General features: G+C 47.5%; 11 protein-coding genes across 14 annotated transcripts; 6 read left to right on the top strand and 5 right to left on the bottom strand.

The window, feature by feature from the left end:
- Nucleotides 1-319: 319 nt before the first annotated feature.
- Nucleotides 320-2,033, bottom strand: TERG_07330 (uncharacterized protein; the record flags this gene model as incomplete). The annotated part of the gene is made up of 5 exons (XM_003232437.2): nucleotides 1,787-2,033; nucleotides 1,410-1,723; nucleotides 806-1,357; nucleotides 570-749; nucleotides 320-508 (listed from the first exon to the last, which is right to left on the bottom strand). The coding sequence occupies exons 1-5, from the start codon at nucleotides 2,001-2,003 to the stop codon at nucleotides 320-322; spliced, it is 1,452 nt and encodes a 483-aa protein (XP_003232485.1). The 5' UTR covers nucleotides 2,004-2,033.
- Nucleotides 2,034-2,275: 242 nt separating this feature from the next.
- TERG_07329 (uncharacterized protein) lies at nucleotides 2,276-3,511 on the bottom strand (the record flags this gene model as incomplete). The annotated part of the gene is made up of 2 exons (XM_003232436.1): nucleotides 2,276-2,903; nucleotides 2,961-3,511. The coding sequence occupies 2 exons, from the start codon at nucleotides 3,509-3,511 to the stop codon at nucleotides 2,276-2,278; spliced, it is 1,179 nt and encodes a 392-aa protein (XP_003232484.1).
- A 334-nt stretch (nucleotides 3,512-3,845) lies between these two features.
- Nucleotides 3,846-4,605, top strand: TERG_07328 (uncharacterized protein; the record flags this gene model as incomplete). The annotated part of the gene is made up of 2 exons (XM_003232435.1): nucleotides 3,846-3,912; nucleotides 3,974-4,605. 2 exons carry the CDS (start codon nucleotides 3,846-3,848, stop codon nucleotides 4,603-4,605), a joined length of 699 nt encoding a protein of 232 aa, XP_003232483.1.
- A 352-nt stretch (nucleotides 4,606-4,957) lies between these two features.
- On the top strand, nucleotides 4,958-5,805 carry TERG_07327 (uncharacterized protein; the record flags this gene model as incomplete). The annotated part of the gene is made up of 2 exons (XM_003232434.1): nucleotides 4,958-5,356; nucleotides 5,434-5,805. 2 exons carry the CDS (start codon nucleotides 4,958-4,960, stop codon nucleotides 5,803-5,805), a joined length of 771 nt encoding a protein of 256 aa, XP_003232482.1.
- A 292-nt stretch (nucleotides 5,806-6,097) lies between these two features.
- Nucleotides 6,098-6,839, top strand: TERG_07326 (uncharacterized protein; the record flags this gene model as incomplete). Its single annotated transcript, XM_003232433.1, has 2 exons — nucleotides 6,098-6,226; nucleotides 6,282-6,839. 2 exons carry the CDS (start codon nucleotides 6,098-6,100, stop codon nucleotides 6,837-6,839), a joined length of 687 nt encoding a protein of 228 aa, XP_003232481.1.
- A 170-nt stretch (nucleotides 6,840-7,009) lies between these two features.
- On the bottom strand, nucleotides 7,010-7,669 carry TERG_07325 (uncharacterized protein; the record flags this gene model as incomplete). The annotated part of the gene is made up of 1 exon (XM_003232432.2): nucleotides 7,010-7,669. The coding sequence occupies one exon, from the start codon at nucleotides 7,667-7,669 to the stop codon at nucleotides 7,010-7,012; it is 660 nt and encodes a 219-aa protein (XP_003232480.2).
- A 716-nt stretch (nucleotides 7,670-8,385) lies between these two features.
- TERG_07324 (uncharacterized protein) lies at nucleotides 8,386-9,071 on the bottom strand (the record flags this gene model as incomplete). The annotated part of the gene is made up of 5 exons (XM_003232431.1): nucleotides 8,386-8,446; nucleotides 8,511-8,590; nucleotides 8,654-8,779; nucleotides 8,852-8,931; nucleotides 8,999-9,071. 5 exons carry the CDS (start codon nucleotides 9,069-9,071, stop codon nucleotides 8,386-8,388), a joined length of 420 nt encoding a protein of 139 aa, XP_003232479.1.
- A 456-nt stretch (nucleotides 9,072-9,527) lies between these two features.
- Nucleotides 9,528-15,006, top strand: TERG_07323 (uncharacterized protein; the record flags this gene model as incomplete). The annotated part of the gene is made up of 5 exons (XM_047748752.1): nucleotides 9,528-9,605; nucleotides 9,682-9,764; nucleotides 9,786-10,243; nucleotides 10,310-10,398; nucleotides 10,465-15,006. The coding sequence occupies 5 exons, from the start codon at nucleotides 9,528-9,530 to the stop codon at nucleotides 15,004-15,006; spliced, it is 5,250 nt and encodes a 1,749-aa protein (XP_047604740.1).
- Nucleotides 15,007-15,414: 408 nt separating this feature from the next.
- TERG_07322 (uncharacterized protein) lies at nucleotides 15,415-16,835 on the bottom strand (the record flags this gene model as incomplete). Of its 4 annotated transcripts, XM_003232429.1 has the most annotated exons (5): nucleotides 15,415-15,662; nucleotides 15,752-15,868; nucleotides 15,930-15,954; nucleotides 16,024-16,496; nucleotides 16,616-16,835. In XM_003232429.1, the coding sequence occupies 5 exons, from the start codon at nucleotides 16,833-16,835 to the stop codon at nucleotides 15,415-15,417; spliced, it is 1,083 nt and encodes a 360-aa protein (XP_003232477.1). The 4 variants fall into 4 exon arrangements, with proteins under 4 accessions (XP_003232477.1, XP_047607211.1, XP_047607212.1 ...); XM_047750372.1 differs by lacking the exon at nucleotides 16,616-16,835 and having other exon boundaries at nucleotides 16,024-16,494; XM_047750373.1 differs by lacking the exons at nucleotides 15,415-15,662; nucleotides 15,752-15,868 and having other exon boundaries at nucleotides 15,880-15,954.
- Nucleotides 16,836-19,756: 2,921 nt separating this feature from the next.
- On the top strand, nucleotides 19,757-20,586 carry TERG_08938 (uncharacterized protein; the record flags this gene model as incomplete). Its single annotated transcript, XM_003232427.1, has 2 exons — nucleotides 19,757-20,047; nucleotides 20,119-20,586. The coding sequence occupies 2 exons, from the start codon at nucleotides 19,757-19,759 to the stop codon at nucleotides 20,584-20,586; spliced, it is 759 nt and encodes a 252-aa protein (XP_003232475.1).
- Nucleotides 20,587-23,088: 2,502 nt separating this feature from the next.
- TERG_07320 (uncharacterized protein) lies at nucleotides 23,089-23,635 on the top strand (the record flags this gene model as incomplete). Its single annotated transcript, XM_047748751.1, has 3 exons — nucleotides 23,089-23,210; nucleotides 23,265-23,537; nucleotides 23,614-23,635. The coding sequence occupies 3 exons, from the start codon at nucleotides 23,089-23,091 to the stop codon at nucleotides 23,633-23,635; spliced, it is 417 nt and encodes a 138-aa protein (XP_047604739.1).
- Between the last annotated feature and the right edge of the window lie 163 nt (nucleotides 23,636-23,798).

Raw genomic sequence — 23,798 nt, 5'->3', positions numbered from 1 at the left:
TCGTTACGAATATTATTTGATTCAATATTAATTTCATTGAATTGAATACATGTCGTATTTAACCAAAGACTCTGCCATCGTATTAATAATTCAGATATGGGACCTAAAGATCCTCCCGAATAACCATCCATATCTCGCCGTGTCAAAGTGAAAGGGACCTAACTTTAGACATGAGGGCATCTCTAACTACAGAAGGGGAAAAATGAGTCCAGCAAGCAAGTAGAAACAATCTAATATGTGTACCATAATGATCCAACACCATAAAACCCAAACCAACCCAACACCAACTGAGAAATTGTAGATCTGAAAAGGAATTCACTTAGTTCTGCGCATTAGTCACTGTAAAAGTGAACCTAGACCCAAATCCTTCAGCCTGCTCGACTTGAACCTTCTGGCCCTCGGGAATCATGTCGTGTTGAAGATTCCAGCCAGCGCGTCGACAGAGCTCGGAAACAACGACGTCGCAGTCTCCTAGCATGTCGACATCAAATTCGATGTGAGAGACGGGCTAGGCAGCAGTCATTAGAATACTGAATCCACTATGAAATTTGTTGGGTAAAGATACTAACAGTTCGCGAGATGTGAACTTGAGGAACATCACATGGTATGATTCCGGGAACTTCTGCAACAGGGGCGACTTTAAGAGATGTGCCGATAACGATGACAAGATCCGTGAGCTCTCTATCATGTTCTAGCAGGCGTTTCTTGAAGATATCTGGTAGCTCTTCGCCAAAGAACGTGATGTCAGGCTGGAATACATTAGTTTTCGGTTATATTGGTTTAAGGATGGGTAAAGTAAGCTTACCTTCATTACTCCAGCCGTAGGAAGCGAATATCCATCGTTATCGGAATCATCGTCAAAGGCTGACTGAGACCGAGACTGCCTCATATTGCCGTTCGAATTACGTTTGCGCTTCAGGCCTCGAGGCTTGGACTGCGATCTCTCTTCACAACGCGCACATTTAGGGATTTCGCCCTGTCGGATAGTTTCGAAGAGCTGCTCGCCCGGAACTTGATGTTTGCAATCCATACATGAGGCCGTGGCGAAGGAGCCATGACATTGTATCATCTTTTCCGGCAGTATGCCAGCAGCACCTTCAATATTGTCAATATTTTGTGTGAAGTTGGTCAGAAGCTTGCCTTTATCCTGTAATAGGCGGATGAAGGCATGCGTAGGAGAGTATCTCTTCTCTGTGGGTAATATGTCCTTGGCTATAGAATAGAAGATACTTGGATCTTCACGGAAGACTTCAATATCAAAAACCTCCTGGGGATCACTCAAGCCGAGGTGCTCCAGCTTCGAGTAGAGTCCGGTATCTTTTGATCGGAAATCGGGTATTCCGAGACTTGTAGATATCTACAACCGTCAGTTTTTGATGCTATACGGCTTATAAACAGAGATAGCTCACCCCTGCGCCCGTGATGACAATGATTTTCTTAGCTTTCTGCATCAGCTGAACAACATCATCAATTGTATTGTAATCTGGCAGCTTGAGGCGTTTTGAGCTTTCTTTAGACATGCCCAGGGACAGGAGCGGGTGATATGCCTTGTCCGGGGCGCCCTCAAGAAAGGACGGAGGCATGATTCCAAAAGCCGTACACAGCGTTTTTGCGCTGACGGTGCCCTGGCCAAGTGTTTCTGAAATAAAAGCAGCCTGTCCGATAGAACGGAGCCGTTTGCGATACGCCATTGCTTCCTCAAAGGTGCATGCTCCGGGCACGACTAAAGTGCCAGTTAGTAAGGAGGTAGACCCGGCTAGATATAAAAGACGAAAGCGAGACTCACCACCACCGCGCAAGTGCTCATCGCTGATAAACTGCAGCGCGTCCTCATAGAGCGAAGCAGTCTCCCATTCTTCGCTGGAATCTTCCTCCTCGCTCCCCTCTGGTGGATGCGGCGCGTCCTCTGCGGCCACACGCTCGCTGCCATCGGCGTCATCCGTTCCTGCAACGAGAGCGCCCTCAACCCCTTCATCACCGGTCGGCCTCGCCATGACGTCCATAATCGGCTGGAATGACACGAGCCACAGCTCAATGGCGTTGCGGGCTGTTTAGACTTGCTGAGAAATGCGGTGTCGCTGGTTGACCAGAGTCGGAGGTTTGGGATTCTCCGCGCTTCTTACTAAAGGCGTAAGCGCCGGCAGACTCTGTGGCTGCGCATCTATATTTAAGCCATCTGCTGCTTTGTTTACTTATTTCTTTTATTTACGGACGTCTTTATACGTTGAATGGAGCATGCAGTGGTAGAAGAACCAAGTATATTTTCTTTTCTCCCTTAGGAGTCTGCCATGTCATGATCATTACCTGAATCCGAGTCAGTATCATCCTCCCATACGTCATCATCGCCGACTTCATCGTCTCCAGAGATGCCCAGTTCATTCTGGATCTCCTGTACAAGCTCAATGGCATGCTCTTTGAGCTTCTCATCCTCATAGCCGACAAGTTCGCATAGCTTCAAGGCCTGCCTGAGCCATTTCCGGCTGGTCAGGAGAGTAGAAGCTAGTTGCTCCTTTGTCTCTGCATCCACCTCTCCCTGACTCTGTTTCTGGTCCTTTTTGCTTATCAAATAAAGACACCATCCGCCGAGATACCATGTTTCAATGCTCTGGTCGTCTTCAAACACCATTCTTTCAAGAACTTGAAGCGCCTCATTTTCCATCTCAACCTCCATTAGCAGGCGAGATAAGCTTACCCTGGATGGGAAATCTGGTATAAGTGTGCTTTCCGGTGGCTCGTCTTTCCATGTATCTAAACTTCTTGATAACGCTGCTTTGGCATCGTCGAACCGGAGCTGGGATATCCGGATCGATGCTAAAGTCTGTAAACACTCTGAAGATTCCGGGGCCACTAGCAGCGCCTCTGTTATGAGAGCTTCGCATCTGCTCTCTACATCTTCTTCCCATCTGTCCCTGAGTTAGTTTGCGTCCGTTTATCAGCTGTCAAGAGTTGAATATACTCACGATAGATCCGTCATATATATCTCCACCACTCCACAAAGCGCATGTGCAAGCCTTTTCTTAAACCCTTCCCTTATCTCCTGAGCAAGTTCATCATTTTCCCCTTCGAGAGACTGTAGATTCCTCTTCAGTGCGCCTACACCTCTCTCAAACCACCGTACGCTATCCTTACCGCCTTCTGCGCTTAATTGGGCCAGCCATAAGAACTTCTCTGCGCCTCCGTCAATCGTCTCGTCTATCTCACCCTTTGGGTCCAGCTCAACAGCTCGTAGGAAGCTCTCTCGCGCAGAATCTATTTCACCCAGCTCGACATATATCTCTCCTATCAAGTTTAATCCAACTAGGTATTTCGGTGAGTCGGAAGGGATGTTTTTTAGAGCTCGTTCAACAAGTGGTAGTGCCTCGCTAGGTTGGCCGGTCTGTAGTAACACTACTGCCTCTTCGAACAGGGTTTCAGGGTTCTCCATTGGTCTTGCTGACATCCCTTTTGTGCCGTGGAGGACCGACTCGCGGGTTTTCTTGGACTGTTTCTTTGAGGGCTTGGTTTTGGCCATTGGCTTTGCTGTAGCCTCTAATGCCGCTAGAGATATTCAATAAGGCAGTTGAGATAGCCCGTTAGGTGTGTCAATGGTACGAAATAGATATTTTCGAATTAATTCGTCAAAGCAATGTTGAGAGATTTTTGAGTTAAAGATAAAAAAAAGTAAAATAGGAATAAAAAAAATCAGCCGCATGTTTGCCTTGTTTGCATTTCGATAACAAACCCGATAACGAAAGACGACGAAGAAGAAGAAACTCAACATCTTGACGGGGCAATCAAGACTTGATATAATTAAAGCTAATTAGACTGTCTATCTTCTAGGCTTGTGCCTGTTCTTATGGTGCAAGATGGGCCGTGAAGAGCAGGCGGAAGAGAAGGAGACGCTGCAGTCTATCTTTCCCGATGAGCTAACGGGTAAACCAAGAAAACTTCTCCTTTAACGGCATGGAAGAGTTCACGGCTAACAGACAGTCAGAAATCTCCGAGAACTCATATCGCATCTCTATACACCTCGATGTCACGTCTCAAGATGGCGAGGAGGTTGAGCCTCCGACACTTATCCTACAAGTCACATATCCAGAGGACTATCCCGACGTAGCCCCTCGACTGGAGCTATCCACCCCTCCCAATGCACCCAAATACCCCCATCTCGACATCCAGGAAGACCGAGATAGGCTGCTGGAGTCACTTCAGTCGACAATAGAAGAGAATCTTGGAATTGCCATGGTGTTCTCGCTAGTCGATTCTTTGAAAGAGGGAGCTGAGCTTCTCATCTCAGAGCGCCAGGCCGCCATACAGGCCCTAAAGGACATGGAAGCGGCTAAGGCAGAAGAGGAAGAGAACCGAAAGTTCCAGGGTACTCGGGTGACTCGTGAGACCTTCCTTGAGTGGCGGGAGAAGTTCATGGCCGAGATGAAGGAGGCTGAGGAGAGGAGACAGGAGGAAAAAGAGGCTGAAGAGAAAAAGAAAAAGGGCGCTAACAAAGAGCCGAAGAAGTTGACTGGCAAGCAGCTTTGGGAGAGAGGAATGGCTGGAAAGGGAGACTATGAAGACGACATGGATGATTCGATACCTGAGAAGCTCGAGAAGGTCGAATTAACCGCTTAAATCACTCTGCTCCTAAGCGGCTTACCTCCACCTGCCAACCTATAGTATCTCTTTGGCGGACATTGAATACTATTGACGGCGCTTTGTGCGTGCTCAAATGTATGACAAACCACCGCTAGCCACAGGGATCCCCTGTGAAGCAGGCATTCTATAACAATTAGCCAACTACGCATTCCATTGGCTTCTTCTCAGATCAAATTGAACATGGGAACAGTAAAAGATTGACCAAATCCTCTCGGCTATTTAAAGTGCCTTTTTTTTCCACTCTGCCCCCAATACGAGCATTTTACCTCTTCAACATATCTTCTACATAGACAGAGACACAGCTAGACATAGGCGATAGATAGACACCATGGTCAAGTTCTATCCGTCCATCGAGCCCGATCACCGGGAATGGATGCTCAACCAGCCCGTCTTCTTCGTTGCCTCTGCCCCCAGCCTCGGAAAACACATCAACATCTCGCCCAAGGGCCTGCCATCGACCTCTCTCGCCATTCTCTCGCCCAACCAGGCGGCCTATGTCGATGCTACGGGCTCTGGCAACGAGACTCTAAGCCATGTGCGTGAAAATGGCCGCATCACAGTCATGTTCTGTTCCTTTGAATCGTCGCCGCGCATCCTTCGGCTCTTCTGCACCGGCAAAGTGATCGAGTTCGACGACCCAGCGTTCAAGGGCTGGGTCGGCAAGATGGGCGTCTCGGACAGATATATCCCCAGCGCCAGGGCGGTTATTGCACTGGACATATTCCAAGTATGCTCTACGGTCTATGTTTTGTTTTATTTTATTTTTTATTCTATGATTAGTTCCTCCGTCCTAACGTTCTCCAGGTGCAAACGTCATGCGGCTATGGGGTTCCTCTCCTAGCCCTCCGGACAGACGCAGAGACAGGCGCCGTGAAGCCGTATCTCCAGGACCGGGACACCCTTGTGGACTGGGCAGAGAAGCAGGCTGAGAAGAAACAGCTGTCCAAGTACATGAACGCGTGGAACGCAGAGTCCCTCGATGGGCTTCCTGGCCTGCGCGCCGCCATGATTGCTCGGGGCCAGTCTGACGCCGCCGTTAGCCTGTCCATTGCACTCTGCAAGTACCGTCGGCCACTTGAGATCATCTCTGCCGTCCTGATGACTGTCCTCGCTCTCTGGCTGGCCGGGTGTTTGCAGCAGCCGGCCTTTTTCGGTCGTACAGGTGCCATATTATAAATTGACATGCATGAGTTAAGCAACATTTTGATTCAGCTCTGGCCCACGCCCTGGGGTCTAATTCGCCTGTAATGTCTAATACGAAGACCATACGAAGATCGGTGGGATTAATTAGTCCGACTGGCCGTTGTTGATGTGTAATCCTCAGCTCCTTCGTGCGGGGCGTTGGAAGCTGTAAATAGTTATATATAAAAACCCGTCCGTTGAGGGGACGGTAGTTAGGCAACCATACAACCACCCATCCATCTAATACCACCACAAGTAGTCAGAGTACCAGATAATTCTCGTCAAGATGCCTCAGTTCACCCTCTATGCCACTCCAATTGCTACGGCGCCAGACCGGATCTTGCTCGCCCTCGTAGACGCTGGCTTCACTGACTTTGAATATGTCAACGTCGACATGTCCGCCAAAGAGCACAAGGTCTGTGTATTTAGTCCATGCAACATACATCGCATTACTCACTGACCTCAACCAGTCTCCTGAATACCTTGCCCGCAATCCCTTTGGCAAGGTCCCAACTCTCGTAACCAGTGACGGTGTCACGATGTACGAATCTCGCGCCATTGCCCGCTTCCTTTGCACAAAGCTCAACCTGCCTCTTCTCCCCAACCCTGCTACCGCTACCGCCGCCTCACTCGCCCTCTTCGAGCAGGAGCTTTCTTGCGAAATCTCTTACTTCGAAACCCCCGTTTCCGGCATCATCTGGGAGACCTTTATTAAGCGTGTGATTAACATGGAGACCGACAATGCTGCGGCTGCTGAGCACAAGAAGAAGCTGGAAGAATACTTTGATATCGTGGAGGCCAAGTTCAAGTCTTCTGGTAAGAAGTTCATGGCTGGTGATGAGTATTCGCTTGTAGATGTCTATTACCTTCCCTTCTTGGCTCGACTGTTTGACCGTGGGTTTGGAGATGTGGTTACTTCTCGACCTCAGATCAAGGCTTGGTGGGACCGTTGCATGGAGAGGCCAAAGACCAAGGCCTGGATCGATCAGTCACCAAAGTTGGACGCCATTCTGGCCTCCAGAAAGTAAGCAGCGGATGGTAGTTTGAAAAAGACCGTGGTGATATCTCAAAGGCATCTTCAATGATTTAACAGCGTTCGCATTTGTTGTCAATACATCTTCGTGTCTTCATTTATAGCAGATGTAAAGAATTGATAGTCTCTTGGCACCGTTGTTGCCTCGGTGTCATGAGTAGACAACTATCGCGACCATAAAGGTCGACTCGTAGATTCTGGAGAGCTGGGCTTTGTCTCGTCAGCCTGGCCCATTTTCTCCCTTTGACGGGCCTCTTTCTCGGCCAATCGTCTCTCGGCTACGACAACATTCCACATCTTCCTGGCTAGTTCGAGGTCCCTTTCGTCTCCATTCTTAATCGTCTCCACCACGCGGTTGATATTCTGCTGGATAGCTTTATCCCAAGAATCAGGCTCCGTTTTCGAAGTGATTTGATCCCACAAATCTTCATCCTTTGCAAACAGGGAATCGACACCCAACTCTTGCCTGCGCAAAATATTCTTCCATCGAGCGTCCTGTCGGATCCGTATGGCAACGCTTAGATTCTTTGGCTGGGGTTTCTTGATTCGGAGGAATGGAATGCCACGCGCACAGGCGAACCGGGGTACACGGCGGATACCGGAAACAGTAGGGTAAGGACGTGCCAGCACCGATTCTAGAACTCGTTTGGCGCTGAACCGACGTTTATTCTGCTTCTTCTTCGCATCTTCAAGATCTTTTTCCTGGCGTTCACGGGCCAATCGGGCGCATTTCTGCTTATACCTCGCCAGAAAAGGCTCAGTTCCAGCTATGAGGGAATCAACTCGTTCTATGCTTGTGGCGTCTCCTTTTTCGCATGACTTCATCAAATTCAAAGCCTTGAGCGGTCACAAATAGTGAGTAATGGCGTAGATCAAGGATAATAGGCTAGGGAAGCTACCTCATAACCAGCTTTCAAAGACTTCTCAATTCGACTAGGGCTCTCAACTGGTTGATCTAGATGAAATCTAGCTTGTATTAGCGCTCGAATGTGTGATGCTTTCGAGCGTGTGAGCCAAGGCTTTGAGCATTGCGAGAGTAAGGCGTGGTAGAGAGAAAGGCCTGTATAATGGATCAATTAACACAAGCTTCGATAGCCAGGAACAGACTGCTTACACGCTAAACGGTGGACACCAGATTGTGATGGGTGCAAAAATCGGGGCATCAGGACACCACAATATTTGGTCACTAGCCACCTTTCGAGGAACCGCTGGCTGCGACGTGATTTTGCATTTATTGTGAATCTTCACGTCAACTCAAGATCCAAAACTTCAGACCAAGAACGAAAGCCAAGGAAATTTATCGCGGTCACGTGTATATTCTTATCTTATCGCGTATTTGGTCCCCCCTCATGTCAATATCAAAAACGGATATATTCTTTTCACGATGACAGTTGAATTGATTACTATCACAGTTGGAGTTCCAAACTCCGCTAAATGAAACCACACCTAAAATATATATGCAAGTATAAGATGCCAAAAGATAATGATCACCGGGCGTGCTATCAACCTCAAAAGTAATTATCCGGTGGCGGAGAGGGGGATTAGAAGGTAGTCCCTTCCTGTGGCTGAGGGAGCTTCTTGTGTTGTGGTAACGCCATGTATCTAATATTTATGGGTTTGTTAGCTAATGTCATAAGCTGTATGCCCCGATTTGTGAATTTCATACCTTCTGATTTCAAGAAGCACGGTCTCCATGGTATTCTCACGTTTCCACTGGGCCAGGCAAGGAAGCCTGGAAGGGTCAACCTGAAGAAATTATTCAGTTAGAAAAAAAAGTTGCGTATAAGTGATATATCATGACGTCCGTACCTTGCCGGTCTTTGGGTCAACACATGGCAGGTTTACTCGTGAGACAAACTGGATCGTGGGGGGCATATCCGGGTATTGATCTCCACAATGAATGTTGACGCTATATATCCGGTTCTCGTGTACGCTCTATTGGCCTTCATGATTAGAAACGGAAGACTTGGAGGGTGAAGGAAATGGTCTGAGATGGGAAATACTGACGTGTGGCGGGCCTAGGATTGTGCCATTCCAGTTCGTCATCATCAAATCGTCACCGTCCGCTAGGCCATACGAGCATGCCTCTATTTACAAGTTAGAGTTAGCGATAGATGTCAGATGAAGCGGCAAATTGGTTATTAATTCGCATACCAGGGCCCATTCCCTTCTCTCCCTTCTCCAGCTCCTCTAGTAGGCGAAAGTTTCGAGGGACTTTAGCCGTCATGTTTGCGATGGTGACAGTAGTATTGTATGAGTTAACGCGCCGGTTGGTTCTCTATGAGGATTCCCGGAGATAAAGTCAGGCTGGCCCACGGTAGACTCTCTGATCTTCTTCCTGATTTGCTCTTCGAGTTTTGTTTTTATGTCGTCAGGCTTGCAACTTGCATCTCGCCAAAAGTCACTCTCTGCAGAAGTCATGATTACTAAGAAATTCACGTGACTGTAACTATCGGCATCCCGATGTAAATGCGATTGGAAGTTCCAGTATCGAGAATGGACAACATTCCATCTGGCATATTTTGGTTACTTGCTCCAGCGTGAGACCAGTTACTTATCAAGGAGGCTTTGGTGGATATTTACAGGGGAATGGCTTAATTACACACATAATTCTTGCATTTTTACGGCCCGCAATCCTTACTTGATGAGACGCCACGTACATTATGCCCATCCGATATCTGACATGACGTCCAACAATTTGCAGGCAGAGCTATCAAACCTGATCCAGGAGTCTAAAAGGAAGCACTCTGACCTCAAAAATGTCTGTTTATGCTTGTAGTTACTTCTTACAATCAAATATAAATATATGTGGTACTGTTGTTGACCCTTAAAAATAGGCAGCCGAACAATCGCTTGCAGAGCTTAAAGCTCTACCATCGACATCTGAGTCACAGCTAGCGGCAGGTTGGTCTGCTCCTGTGTGATATTATCAGTTCTTTAGACCCCGTGCTGAACTTTCAAGAGACTTGGCCAGAAAGCCTCAGTTTGCCAGGCCATTTGTTCTAGCATGCCAAACCAGGCATACCCGCCTTGCTGCCATCGGAGTAACGAATCTTCAAAGGCTGGTAACTATTGGTGCCTTGCCTCACGAACGCTTAAAGGATGTGCTTCAAGGGTTACATGAAACAGCAAATCTGAGTTCGTTTATACCCGCTTATGTCCTGGCTAGGCCACCGCTCACCTCTGCAATAGGTCTTGAAATACAGCTCAAAATACTGCAAACATTACCGTCTCTGTTTCGATTTTATGCAGATAACCTTACTGGTGCTCTTCTTGCCAGCACGCTAGAGATATGCGCTACTCTACAAAACAGCAAGACCACAGCGGTATCGAATACCGCCGCTGCTACTCTTCAGCAACTAGTCATTGCTGTTTTTGAGAAAGTCTCTCAAGAAGATAGTTCGTTTGCTCTCCTTAACCACTACACTGTGTTAATTTAAAGTAAACTAACCTCGAAAGCTGCAGGTAAAAATGACAGTGATGCATCATCTACCACTATTTCCGTTGATGGCCAGAAGCTTGAGGTCTCTACATTTAGTTACGATGCTTTTCGGGTAACTGAAATTCCTATCGCCAATTAAATCCAATATAGATACATATACTAACAATCGATTGCCTAGATACTAGAAGATTTGTGCCGCCTGCTCGAGGGTGAACAACTTACGTACTTGAACATCAAATCGCTTTCTAAAATTTTCATACTGGAATTGATTGAAAGCATTTTAGTCAACAACACTGCGATTTTTGCCAACCACCCAGAGCATACACAAGTCCTTCGGCATAGACTATTACCTCTGGCAGTCAGATACCTGTCTGAACGCCAGTCATTTTCCTTGACTGTCCGTGTTGCGAGGATAGCACTATATATTTTGAAAGCCCACCTATCCTTGCTAACCCTTGAATGCGAGGTAATTCTCTCGCTTTTGATTCATCTAATCGACACGGAAACTTCTTTGCCCTGGAAGCGGGTGCTTTGCATGGAGATCTTTAGGTCCCTATATACCGAACCCGGTATCATCCGACTTATGTATACCCTCTTTGATAAGGAAGAAGGTCGCAAAGCCGTATTAAGGGATCATATGTCATGCTTAGTGAGGCTTTCCTCTGAAAAAACTTCGTTGATCGGCCTTGGCCATCAATCCACGATCCCATTAGCGCCACAAACAGGCAAAGACACGATGGAGGATCAGGTCGCTCTTGAGTCAGTTGGAGTGAGTGGCATAATCGGGAGCCCGTCGAATAAGTCAGAGATGTGTGGCATTAGCACTCAGTGGAGTCTCCTTCGAGTACCATATATTGAAACACTCGACAAGGTCGACTCCCCTTCACCTCCGGATACATATATCTACAGTCTAGTACTCAACTGCATAGCAGCGTTCTCCGAAAGCATGGCAAAGTTCATCATCCCGCTAGCTGTTGCTGAATCAAAAAGCAAGCGGAAACGCAATACCTCAAGCTCAGACAAGGAACGCAATTCTAGCCAGCAGGATGCTGGTCGCAAAGAGCCGACGGGAAGATCATCCATTCCTCCAAATCCTCTTGAGCTAAGCTCCCATCCTCAAATTACTGATATTCAAGCAACCGCTGGTATCATCGAGGTCTGCTGGCCAGCGATACTGGCCACTTCGTCTACTTTCTTATACGCAGCTCTGGATGGAGAATTTTACCACTCCCTGGTTCGAGCATTCCAAAAGCTAACTCACGTTGCCGGTTTGTTGAGGCTTGCCACTCCCCGGGATGCATTCCTGACGACGCTTGGAAAAGCAGCAGTACCTACAGATCTCCCCGGGCCTAACCCTGATAGTAGCACTCTTAACTCACCTATTATCAATAATGCCAACCAACGACCAAGTGTTTCTGAGGCCGCCAACTCGCCTGTCGATAGCCCTATTCATATGCTCAATACTAGGAATTTACTATGTCTACGAGCACTCTTAAACTTGGGTATTGCTCTTGGGCCAACTTTGGACCGTGATGCTTGGACTATCATTCTTGAAACTCTCCAAAATGCAGAACTAGTAATCAATGCAACGAGTTCGACCTTCGTATCAATGCCAACGGACCCCGCCCTGGAGGCCAAGAACTTGAACTCCGATACCCCCAAATCCAACCTTGGGCCTGAAATCATGGCTGTACAGGCTGTAACCAATAAACTTTGCGAGAGCACAGGCGATTACACAAACTCTGCGTTTAAAATCTTTCTCATGACTTTATTGAGCTTGCCTGAAAGCTTTATGAAGGATTCAGTAACCCCTTCTAGCCAGAAACAATCCTCGCCTCTTCTCACCCAAGGACAAAATGGGGGAAGGGTTCACCAAAATAAACGCAGCTTGTCTGTGGCACTAGGGCGCAACAGAGTGCGCGAGGATGAGCTGAAGTTTGTGCTAGAGAAAGCACACGCCGTTGCTAAAGCAAATATCGAACGGCTTTCTCTCTCAAAGGATGAAGGTATATGGGAGCTTTTGGTCAATAATCTTCTGAAAATGATCCAGAACGACCAGATTAGCTCCGCTCTACGCCTCAAGGCCAGTGACGTGACTAATACTGTGATTTCAAATACCATCAAACTCACAGAATCCACTGAAGAAGAGTCAAGGAATAGTGTGCAGCTTCGTGGATTACACGCTTTGAAGTCGCAATCATCTATACCATTCCATGGATGGCGGCCAAGCTCTTCATCCCGTGCGGTGGATCTAGAAGTCCATGAATTTGCCCTCGAAACCTTGAAATCTATTCTGGAGGGTTCCGGTCAATCAGTGGTTGCAGGATGGAATTTGGTATTTGAGTTAATATCAAGCGTATTTGACAACGAAATACAATCCATTATGGAGACAGATGAGAAGCAAAAACCGATCCAGCCAACACCCAGCAACCCGAAGTCGGTAAAAGTAAAATCTCAAAAGCTCCTACGAACTGCGTTCGACTCCCTGCAACTCATAGCATCCGACTTCTTATCACTACTTCCAGCTTCATGTCTACTCGAGCTAGTAGAATGCTTTTACAGCTTTGCATCTCAAAAGGAAGATTTTAATATTTCACTAACAGCCACGACGTCATTCTGGAATGTATCGGACTTCCTTCGAGTTCAGATCGATCGATTCTCTTGTGAAGATGAGATTACTGTTTCGACCAGTGAAGCGCAGATTGTAGAGATCGCCAAAAGCCCATGTAACTCTTCGTCAACAAGCGCGCTGTGGTTACTCTTGCTTCTGAGGATGGTTGATCTCACAATCGATACCCGCATTGAAGTACGAAACAGCGCGATTCAAACAATGCTTCGAATATTGGATCATTCGAGTGAACAGTTATCCCCCGCTATATGGCACCTGTGCTTAAACAAGATACTTTTTGTTATGGCCGAGGCTGTCCAGGCCAAAGCTGTTCAATTAGTGGGATCTTCGTTAGAAAATCCCGAAGAGCAGAAGCCCTGGGTTGATACCTCAGTGTTGTTGAGCAAAGGTCTATCAAATCTTATCGCTACCTACTTTACTACAATTATCAGGAGCGGAGATTTCCATAAATCTTGGACAAGATTACTCCTCTTTTACGAACCACTTATCAAACTAGATTCACTGGATCTTAAGGAGGCTATTTTCTTGAGTTTGTCCCAAATACTCTCCTGCTTACAAACACCCGAAGATATTGGTATCAAATTGGTTCAACAGGCCTGGGATATTTGGGTGAATGGCAATATTGTTTCCAAAGATGGGAAGCCGGACTGCGAGCATTCGAACCAGAGTGGGCTTCTAGCTTATTTCAAAGCCTACAGGCAGCTCTACAGGCTACTTAATAACCACTTGGACGAACAGCAAATACTTGATGCCCTACAGAACATCCAGTTAGCTGTTGAGCAATCTATCCATTCCAAATATTCCCCGGATGTCGAGGCGCCCTCCGAGTTACAGACTCAGGTTCTGGAGTGTTTTAGGACACTTTGTGCTGATAAACCCAACTCACAGTCGGCAATCATGGATAGTCTTTCCAATTTTTTTCCACTTCCTATGGTCAATTGGACACCACAAGCCGACCGAGCCAAACCAACTTTTGTTGCGCTCTCCAAATCCTCAATGAAGCTTTTAAGCTGGTATATAGGCGAAAATGGATTGAAACCTAATGTCCTGCCGGATGGTGTGCTTAGTAACACCCTTGAACGACTGACGTCTCCAATATTTGGTAAGTACAAGTGGCTAGGGAAGGATGGCAGTCCACCCCTGTGGCAGACGGCAACGACGGCTTCTCTAGACCTCATAGAAATTGCTGTTGGATACGTTGAGGCCCAATATTCGACTTGTGACCGTATGATTACAGAGCGCTTTTGGGCGTCGGTAGTCGAGGTCGTAAAAGCCGTCGTCTCTTGCGGAGAATATACAGATCTAAACCTAACGCCATCCACCCTGCTATCCGACGAGCAATTCGACATTGCTGCCTTCGAACGTCTCCGTGGCATGATAATCCCAGCCCTTGGCTCATCATTCGTCTCTCCGAAGATCCGGAGAGACTTTGCCTTTGTGCTGTTCAATTCTTCACATGTTTATCCACCACAGCGATTGGATCTGCCAGATAACTTGGCACAGAAGGAACCTCTCCGCGATCTATATAAGATCCGACGCGGCCGCACTCATGGCCCACAGCCAACGATGCGGAGCAAACTATCATATGTGCTAGTTGATACGCTATTTGACCTTGCGTCTGTTCGCAAACCGGCCGCAGGAGAGAGCCAAGCTTCATCGTCAGATTTTGTGACACCGTACATATCCCTTGCAAAATCTGTGTCACCTTACCTTATCTTACGCTGTGCCTTACCCTTGAAATCATATATCGCCGACCAACCACTTCTGGGGCTAATGCCACAACCCATAATTTCAAGGAAGGAATTGATGTACCTCCTAACCCGATTGGTTGATTTGAAGAGTGAGCCAACTGCCATTCCAGCAGCTAACCCTAGCGTTCCTATAGGGGGGCCAAACGACTCCCCAGACGACGACGACGAGGAGGATGATGATGATGAGGAAAGTAGTAGCTCCACAGCGGCAAGGTTCAAAAAACATCTTGGGTGGATGTATCCCCTTGTTATTCGTGCAATAACGGTTGCCGGCAAGGAATACAAAGATCGCCAAGTTCTGGATGCGCTGACAAAAGTCTTAGAGGGAATACAGGGATAGTAACTAGCCTGGTCACTGGGGAATTAGAGGAGCGGTGTTTCCGTTTTCCAATGTCATGGTTGTTTGTTGGATTAATACGTCGTAGATAATCATTCTTTGTTTGAATCACCCTCGATCGGCATTATGATACCTATTTATGTTTGTTGTTTGGCTGAAACTGGGCAGTCGATATCACAAGTACGTAACGTGGGGGTTAGGTTGAAATCATGCTGGAACATGGCCCAGCCCCATATACAGTGAAAATTAACATAAAAATATTACATATTCTCCGGATGAAAGGAAAATTATAGGAAAACAAGTTCGTTAGAACTCCGGACGCCATCACCTCCTTTTATATGTTTGCGCGGAGGCGAGAGAAGGAGAAAAAGGGAAGAAATAGGATCAGATTCGGGGAACCATCATTTTGAGCTATGTCGGCATAGTGGATGCAGGTGCAGATGTAGGTTCAGGTGCAAGTTGGGATGGGGGCGATGCATGGTGCGAGCTTTGCAGGCCGTCTTCCTCATCCTCGCTATGACGTACGGCTTGTTTGCGTTCCGGTGGGGGCACTGCATGTTGCCCATCATGCGGTTGGTTTTCAAGTTGTGCGGCAGCCGCCATTTCTGGAGATTGACGGAAGAGGACAATCTCCGATTGTTTAAAATATCGACGGGCGTCTAACCATGGTCAGAATAGTACATTGGTGGGACAACTCGAGTACCCGTGCGGTGAAATAGAACCGCGGCGCAGAGAGCGAAATGCATACCTTCGTCGATTAACACAAGACTGAGATAATACCTCGTCGAGTATTTCTTGTTCACGTCTCGGAAGGTGGGAGTTAGATCAAATCCACCTAGAAATAGTCTGATGGGTATGGTTTCGCCTAATGCAGTGTCAGAAAAGCTGATGAGGTAAGAAATTAAGTTGTTCCTGTTTGAACATACCTCTTGATGGAGAGCCATCCATAATCTAAGCCAAGAAATAGTCAATAAAATCTCCGTATAGAGTATAAGAATAGTGAAGAGAGAGATCACATACCTCGAATCTCACCAGCGTCTCGCTTTCGTTATACTGATTCGGCGGGGATCCCGTAGTCTCGCGTCGTATAATAGACAACTCCATGTGCTTAATTTTCAACCGAACGAGCAAAAAGTATATTCTTCCCACTATCACGTCCCTCAAGTGATACTTTGACTTCGAATACTCGAATTCAATATGCAGACAGTCCTCGATTCCGACATCCATTTTAATTGGATTGTTGGACTCTGGCGGCAATCTGTACGAATATACCCAGATGTCCTTCTCGCGCACAACATCCGCAATCCGACGGGAGACAGTTACTCTAACAAAATACCGCAGCTTGACATTGATTCCGTTGTAAGACTCGTACTGCTTCTCGACATTTTTGAAGTTGAATGGGAATGTCTGCGGGTGCTGTAGTTCGCCAGGAGCAGCCAGTTCTTGGCCAAGGGAGAGGAATTCGTAGTGATTGCCACGATCGTAGAACATTTCTGCGCGAACACAAAGCAATCATCAGTAGGTGTGCATACATTTTACTTTATTTATCCTTCTTTGGGCACGGAGAAGACATGAGGGGGGAAGTGGATGAGCCGGAACTGGAAATACGTACCAATCATACCAATGAACTGCACCTTGATGCCTGTATGCTCCAGCCGTTTGCCATCCTTTGGCCTGACTGTGACGGCGCCCTTGACTGACTCCCCATCAAGGTACAACGGAGCCTTCTCCCGCCGGTTCTTCTCGAGCTTGATGTCGACCGTTTCTCGCTCATCGCCGTCTTCTAGCAAGATGTCGATATCGACGGGTGTGGAGAAAAAAAAAGAGGACATCCTGGTCGCAGTTCACCAGAGATACGTTAATCGGAAGACTTAATCAGCCAACGCGAGCGCCAGTTGTGTTATTCCCAGCTGTTCTGTTGCTGTTCCAGAGCTGCATTCATGGTGTTTGCCTTGGGCTCTTTGGCTCCATTTCGGGTGGTTGATGTAAGACCCGGGATTATGTAATCAACACCGTCCTTTTTGGCCTTTTCCTCGTAAATCATTTTTTACTTCAACGTCAACAAAAGGCCAACGTCGACAAAAAGACAATTTGTATCTTCTTTCCTTCGATAGGAAGCCAGAGCGAAGGTGGTTTGTCGGTGTGATAAGGTACTGTGCTGCTCGTGAAGGTCGGGCTTTGAATTCTGCTTTCTTTTTTACCTATAACCTCGCGAGGTACCGCCGGCGTTCTATAGGAAGATTACTAGTTAGCTCAGCGGTGCTCATCACCAACGCTAGAGACTCGATTGGCAACGAACAGGATGCAGGATGAGGTGATCAGATGCGATAGTTCATGCTGCTACCCCTTATCCGCTTCCGTATCCGCACCCACTAACCCTGGGAATCTGGGGATGGCCGGAATTGGCCGGATTCCATGTTTTTATAGCCCCTTCTTTCTACCTTGGTTACGCAGTGCGGAGTACTCTACACACAGATATACTTCTTCAGACTTCATAACTCGACAACTTAAGCGCCAAAAGATGGTAGCGGAAGCGATGCTCAACATCCGTGCGGAAACGGGAGAGCTGGAGTCTTGAAACCGAAGTTTGAATCGGTGTTTCTTATACGGAGGGTACGTAAATGTCAGCTTCGATGGGAGATACGAGGCCCTAGAAGGGGTGTAATCTCAGTAAGCGAGGAAACCACCACCCATTCGGCGTCCCTGAATCGTATAATCCCCCAATCCTGGCTTCGGGAATGAATCAGAGCATCCATGCTAACGTCTTTTGTAGGGAAAATAAATGTCGAAATATCCTTTCGGGAACCGGGCAGCCATCCGCTCAGGTGAGCGAATAACTAATTATAGTCATTACCCATCATCCTGTACGAAACGCACAAGGCCTATATAGGATATGTCGAGCAAGCATCGAACTAGCCTGGCATGCAACCTCGTTGTCGTAGGTATGAATACAACTTGCTGCCTGGCAACGTCAACAGCAAGGGAGAGGGCCAAAATCCCTGTAGGTATCCATGCTTAATATGTAATTCGACTTGAAAAAGCAAATCTCCGACAGGTTTCCATCAATGGGATCATTTCGTGATCACAACCGCAAAATGAAGGCAGGGGGGCAATAAGAGGATACATAGTCATCCCCCCGCCCCCAGTAAAGTGCTTTGAGGGAACAAGATGTCGAAAATACCGTAAGGATTGTGGTTCTGTCCTTTGTGGCAATCGTGCAGCGAGGCAACGTGGCAGACAGGATCAACTTACCAGATTGGACCTGGTCGCCGTTCAATTGATGCCCTGAGGCGGCTGAGATTATGATCTCGACTGGGGGGTTTTCGTGTGAACCAACATCTCGCGAAGTGGCCAGCTCCTCCAAATGTGGATAGAGTCCAGAGTATAAGTGCAGAGCAACGTACGAAGTACTCCGTACGATTAGCTCGTTATGTGACGGACTAGTTCTGGTTCGTATACGGAGTAGCTGGTCACCTTCCAAGAGGCGTCTTGCAAGCAGGGTGAAGCTGCTGCTGGCTGCAGGACAGACGCGAGATCATACATTATTGACAGAGCTATCATAATGCTCCGTATGGAGTACGTCTAACTATCGTCGACGCAACCGCAACACTGACCTCATAGTGCATGGAACCAACGACTGGTGTTCTGACCTCCAGTCTCCACGCAGGCCGTTGCGATTTGACTCTTTTCGGCCTGGTAAACGACAATAGTGCAAGTCGCTCACCGTCTCTTCGCACTGCGCCAACTCACTATGGATGCACCAAGCTGAACTGCTTTTTCTTTCTGTGTAGACGAAGGTCTTCGAGCCTGGCTTGCTCATCCGAGAAAAGGGGGCAGGGATAGCAGGGGCATCCCGGCACGACGGCCGCTGGTTGACTCCCACACACCAGAACTATCTCATCTCCATCATCCCCGTAGCTTGGAAAGAGGTATACCTCTCGCCATGCCTAGTGGTAATGGCCGCGGCGCCAACTCCATCCCGCGGGTCTGTTTGCATATCATCCTTCCTCCGAGGCTTGGACGATCAAAGGCCCTCCGGTTCTGATTCCTCAATATTTCTCATCACCAACAACAAAAACCAACACCTACCAATGCTGCAGCCTCCAGGTGCCATCCTCCAAATGCATTCATGCGCCGGCCTTACATCCTTGGAGATCGGGCCAGCTCCGGCCCAGAACCGTGACTGTGGGTTAGCCCTGTCTGCTTGTTTTGTCATCCCGTTCTCTCGTCCTCCCTTTATCCCCGGCTTTTACGTTCCCCCCACTGGCATCCACCGCGGCCTCTGTCCACCCATTGCCGATGTCTCATGATTGGACTGCGCGTGAATTAAGATTTGCAATAAGACAGCAACCAGAAGTTCTGGACGGATTGTCTCATGGCTTTGTTGAGCTGGGTTTCGTCCGGCGTGGGATGGCTCAAGAGATTTCAGAGCTTAAAACCAACCGTTCACCCGCAGTTTACTTTTCGTACTTCCTCGTCCTCTCCAGAAGCTCCTTATCCTTTTGATCCCGTATCAACTACTAGCTATAGCTACTCTCTTTGTTGTTATCCAGATACTATCTTGATCGGATCTCTGTGCCTTTGCCAAATTCATTGACAAAGAATCCGTACAGTGTGCTACGATATCTTTCTATATCTTGTTTGTCCGGTACAAACATTATCAAGCCGTTCTCAGGCCCATCACAGCTTCACTGCTACCTGAAAGCAAACCGGCTAAAACAAGCTGATTTCGTGGCTCAGAAATTTAAGCATCATGCTATCCACGGAACAGCCTTCCACTGGCCCTTATATGCCGGCTTCTAGGTCACCGCTGCCACTACAGAACAACAGTCGCAATTTTTCCCACCGGTATTCCTCAGCAACAACCTCATCCTCTTCTCTATCTTCTAGTGCCGCTTCGTACACGGCAAGGTCTCAACAAAATCCTCATGCCATGAAGCCACAGCACATCTGGATAGTCACGGGGCCGGCAGGCTGCGGGAAGACTACTGTAGCCCAAGGCCTGGCGAAGGAGCTTCATATCCCATACATTGAAGGCGATGATGTATGTACTCATCAACTGATCTCTAGACATTTACTTAATACAAGGAATCAATATTCTAACTGTTTACGTAGTACCACTCCAAGTCTAACAAGGAGAAAATGACCAATAGCATCCCGCTTGATGATGCCGACAGATGGGACTGGTTGATTCAACTTCGTGAAGCTGCGATTAGCGCTTTGACTACTCCGTCTCCCTCCTCGGGTGCATATCCCCGGACTTGTCCGCCGGGCGTTGTTGCAACCTGTTCTGCGCTTAAGCATAAATACCGCGACGTCATCCGTGTTGCCGCTTATGGCCATCCCACTATAAAAATCCATTTCATTTACCTTCGTGCTCCCGAAGAGGTGCTGCTCCAGCGAGTCAGGCAACGCAAAGGTCACTACATGAAATCTACCATGGTCCATTCTCAGTTTGAAATGCTGGAGGAGCCTGATTCCGAATGGGATACGCTCTCGGTAGATTGCGCCGCCTCGCCTGCCGAGGTACAGAGACGGGTCAACTCAATCGTCTTACAGAAATTGGACGAGTATGCGGAATAACCAAACAATTTTTTTTTGCAAAGAACCCCCAAACAGAACTATCCAGAACAATAAGCACCTCTAGACGTCACGCCACACGGCGCCATGCAGCCAGAACCGTTATTTCTTTATTTTCTCTCCGGTCTTCTTTTCTTTTTCTCGTCTTTTTGATGCAAGCGATCTCATCGGACCTATCGATTTTAATCCTCCCGCCTTTTCCCGGTTCCCCAATCCTCGCTTTCCTTTTCATAGCTTTTTTTCTTCTTCACATATCAGATTTGAAGCGATCGGCGCACCGGCTGGGAGGCAGAGATTTGGACTAGTGAGAGCTACCCAATTATCACCTATTCGAATAATGAATTGCTATTTTCCCCCTACATTAACCTTTTTCATTGTACTGCGTACGGAGTAGGCATCCTAAGATATCCTTCAACTATTTAACATTGCTATGTCCTCAGGTTCTAGACCTTTACTCTACCCCCTCCCCCTCTCTTCACCTCTATTGCTTTTCCTTTGCTCCTCTCCTCCTTCCTCCATTCTTTGCTTTTTACAGTCTACGGATCTGACCGTCCTCCATGAGGGAGGATTCCGTGACAGTCATGGGACCAAATAACCGAATATGCATTTTTTGGCGGGGGAGTTGCTCTTCATACATATTCTTTGGCGATATGTACCTGTGATATATTCTGAACCATTCAAGGGCGCAAGCGATTGCCCGCAAGTCTAGGGCTATTTGAAATCAGCAAAGTCGTTATCGTCTTTGCACATGCACAATATCCTGGCTGCTCTACGTCACAGCCTTGCTCTTGTTAGTGTTAAGCTGGGTAATTTGCTATTTGCTGACTATTCATTGGATACCAGCGCTCACCTGTCTTCCTGCAGTGGGCTAAAAGATGGGGGTATACTTCTTGTCTCGCGGACAGCAGCCCGGTGCATTGAAAATATCAAACAGAACACATGTACCCTACCTACGCTACTGCTGTTACTGTTGCTACCCCGGTTCCTTTACGGAGTATATCCATTAGTTATTCCCTGGCAAAAATACCGGCCAGCCCGGTGAAATTGCGTTGCAATCTCCGTCTAGAACGAGAGACATGCGTAGTGCCTCTTTAAATTCTCTGCCGTGTTTCTTGGAGGTTTTCCTTGCTTAGTACATATTTTACCACAGAGATTTGTTATGAGCAATGGGTGACAATGATATTTTGGGAATCCTATCACATTTACGGGCTATGTCGTCGTCAGCCACACAAATAAATTTTCTTGATATTCTGAGGCAGGCTAGTTTGAGCGGCGTACCTCTATTTGATATGTCAACTGATTCTCTAAACAAACATCCAGCCCGGGCGAGAAGCGGATGCAGCATGCAGTAGGAAGAAATGGAATGCATTATGAGGATAGGCATTCTTTAAGCAAAACAAATATGACTAAATATCTAACGAAGGAAAGTCAAATAAGACGGAACAGTCAATCATCGTATCCGGTATGGACATATGGCCTGACTCTCGCTCACCACTGCAAAACCTTTAGCAGCAAGGAGGGTTCATTACTGTTGGATTTGGATGGTGAACTACTTACCCTTTTTGGGACTATAAAAGCCTGTCAAGACGGCAGAGTGTTTTCGAGGCACCTCGATTTTCTTATCTTAGCATTGGCAAGTCATGTTTATAGCTGAGCTATGATCATGAGTAGAACTCGGCATGTACTTTTGGAAGCGTTAACTAACGGATCCATCATGCAGGATTAATCAACAGGCTCCAGATGCTAAATGCCCCACAGTATGTAGTTATTCAGAGATTGACCAGATAAAAGCACAAGCATCCACCTGTCCAGACTGTTACCCACGCCTGTAAAGGTGATCGATGCGCTTGAGACGATTAAGGTACTCCGTAGCCTTGTAGTCACGGAATACAGACGTTGATAAAATAACCAAAGATCGCCAGGAGACAGGTTATTAGGTTTTCACACCTCCTTGCATGAAACAACAATCCTTGGATCTCCTGGCAGTCAGGGGCTAAGCCGTGGGGGTCCCTGGCGGCCCGCATGCGCTCTTCTTGGGCCAAGCTTGTCAATAATTTGGGCATTCCGATGACACTGAACTTTGGGAGACAGCCTAGCATGGAAGAGAATTACTCCGTGTTTTAGTGAGGCTGACCATTTCCAGGCTATGCTGACAATGATTCTCCGTAGGTAGGATCACGAATACCTCCGATGGACTGTGGAGCATTGTTGATGATGATACTAGAGTTATATAAATAACTAGTATCCTGTACAACTTTTCGCTCATACTGATAAATCTGTATCTCTTCCAAGGTATTAATCCTTAGATAATAATCATGTTTCTATCCTAAAATCAATACCAGCGAAGTTGTTTTCGGATTAACCAGGGAATGGGGACCCGCCGAGCGTATTGTTACCGTGTTTGACTAATCACCGAAAGCGTTGGACTTGAAAGCAGTGGCCTGATACACTCCGAAACCTCAATATCTTCGCGCAAGGAAAATCGAGAAAACTGACGAGGCGAGAATGGATTCCATCATATCCACACCACGGTTGAAGCTGATTCTGCTGACGAAAGTCGAGAGGGAGAGCCCAGAATTTGAATGGCTTCACCGACTCCACAGCAACGAGAAGTCGATGTTCTGGATGTCAGCACTGCCTGCAACTTGATTTGTATGTAATTGATACTGATATTCATCTAGGCTCGGAGGACCGTCAGACTCAATAGAAAAAACCGAGAAACTCATCAGCAAATACCTGCCGGCAGATGAAGAAGCAAGAGGGGGCTACCGAGCCGTCTACACTGTTCATCGAATCGATGAGCCCTCCGAGTTCATCGGCATTATCACAATCAGCTCACTTGATTCCACTAGCCTCCCGCTGCCAGAGAGTCTTACCATACCAGCAACAGAAGCAGAAACGACTCTGACCGCCGAAGTTGCCTATTCGTATCTTCCGGCCGGATGGGGTAAAGGGTACGCAACCGAGTCGATCAACGCTGTGTTTGAAGGATGCCGACGAGCCCGATCCTTTTGGCTGCCGTTCACAAAGCTCTACGTCAGAGCGATTGTAAACCACGAGAACTGGCCAAGCTTGCGGGTGATGGAGAAAACGGGGATGGTCAAGCGGGGAGTGCACGAGTGGAGAGGCAAGGCTGTTTTCGTGGGCGGAAAATGGCGAGAGCAAGACACTATCTGTATCTTCGGCCAGCACTTGTTCGGCGGTGCTGACGATAT

This window comes from Trichophyton rubrum, assembly GCF_000151425.1.
Source record: "Trichophyton rubrum CBS 118892 genomic scaffold supercont2.9, whole genome shotgun sequence".
Classification (NCBI taxonomy): domain Eukaryota; kingdom Fungi; phylum Ascomycota; class Eurotiomycetes; order Onygenales; family Arthrodermataceae; genus Trichophyton; species Trichophyton rubrum.
Note: the sequence above shows the minus strand (reverse complement) of the source record. Positions and strands in the feature narration are given on the sequence as shown.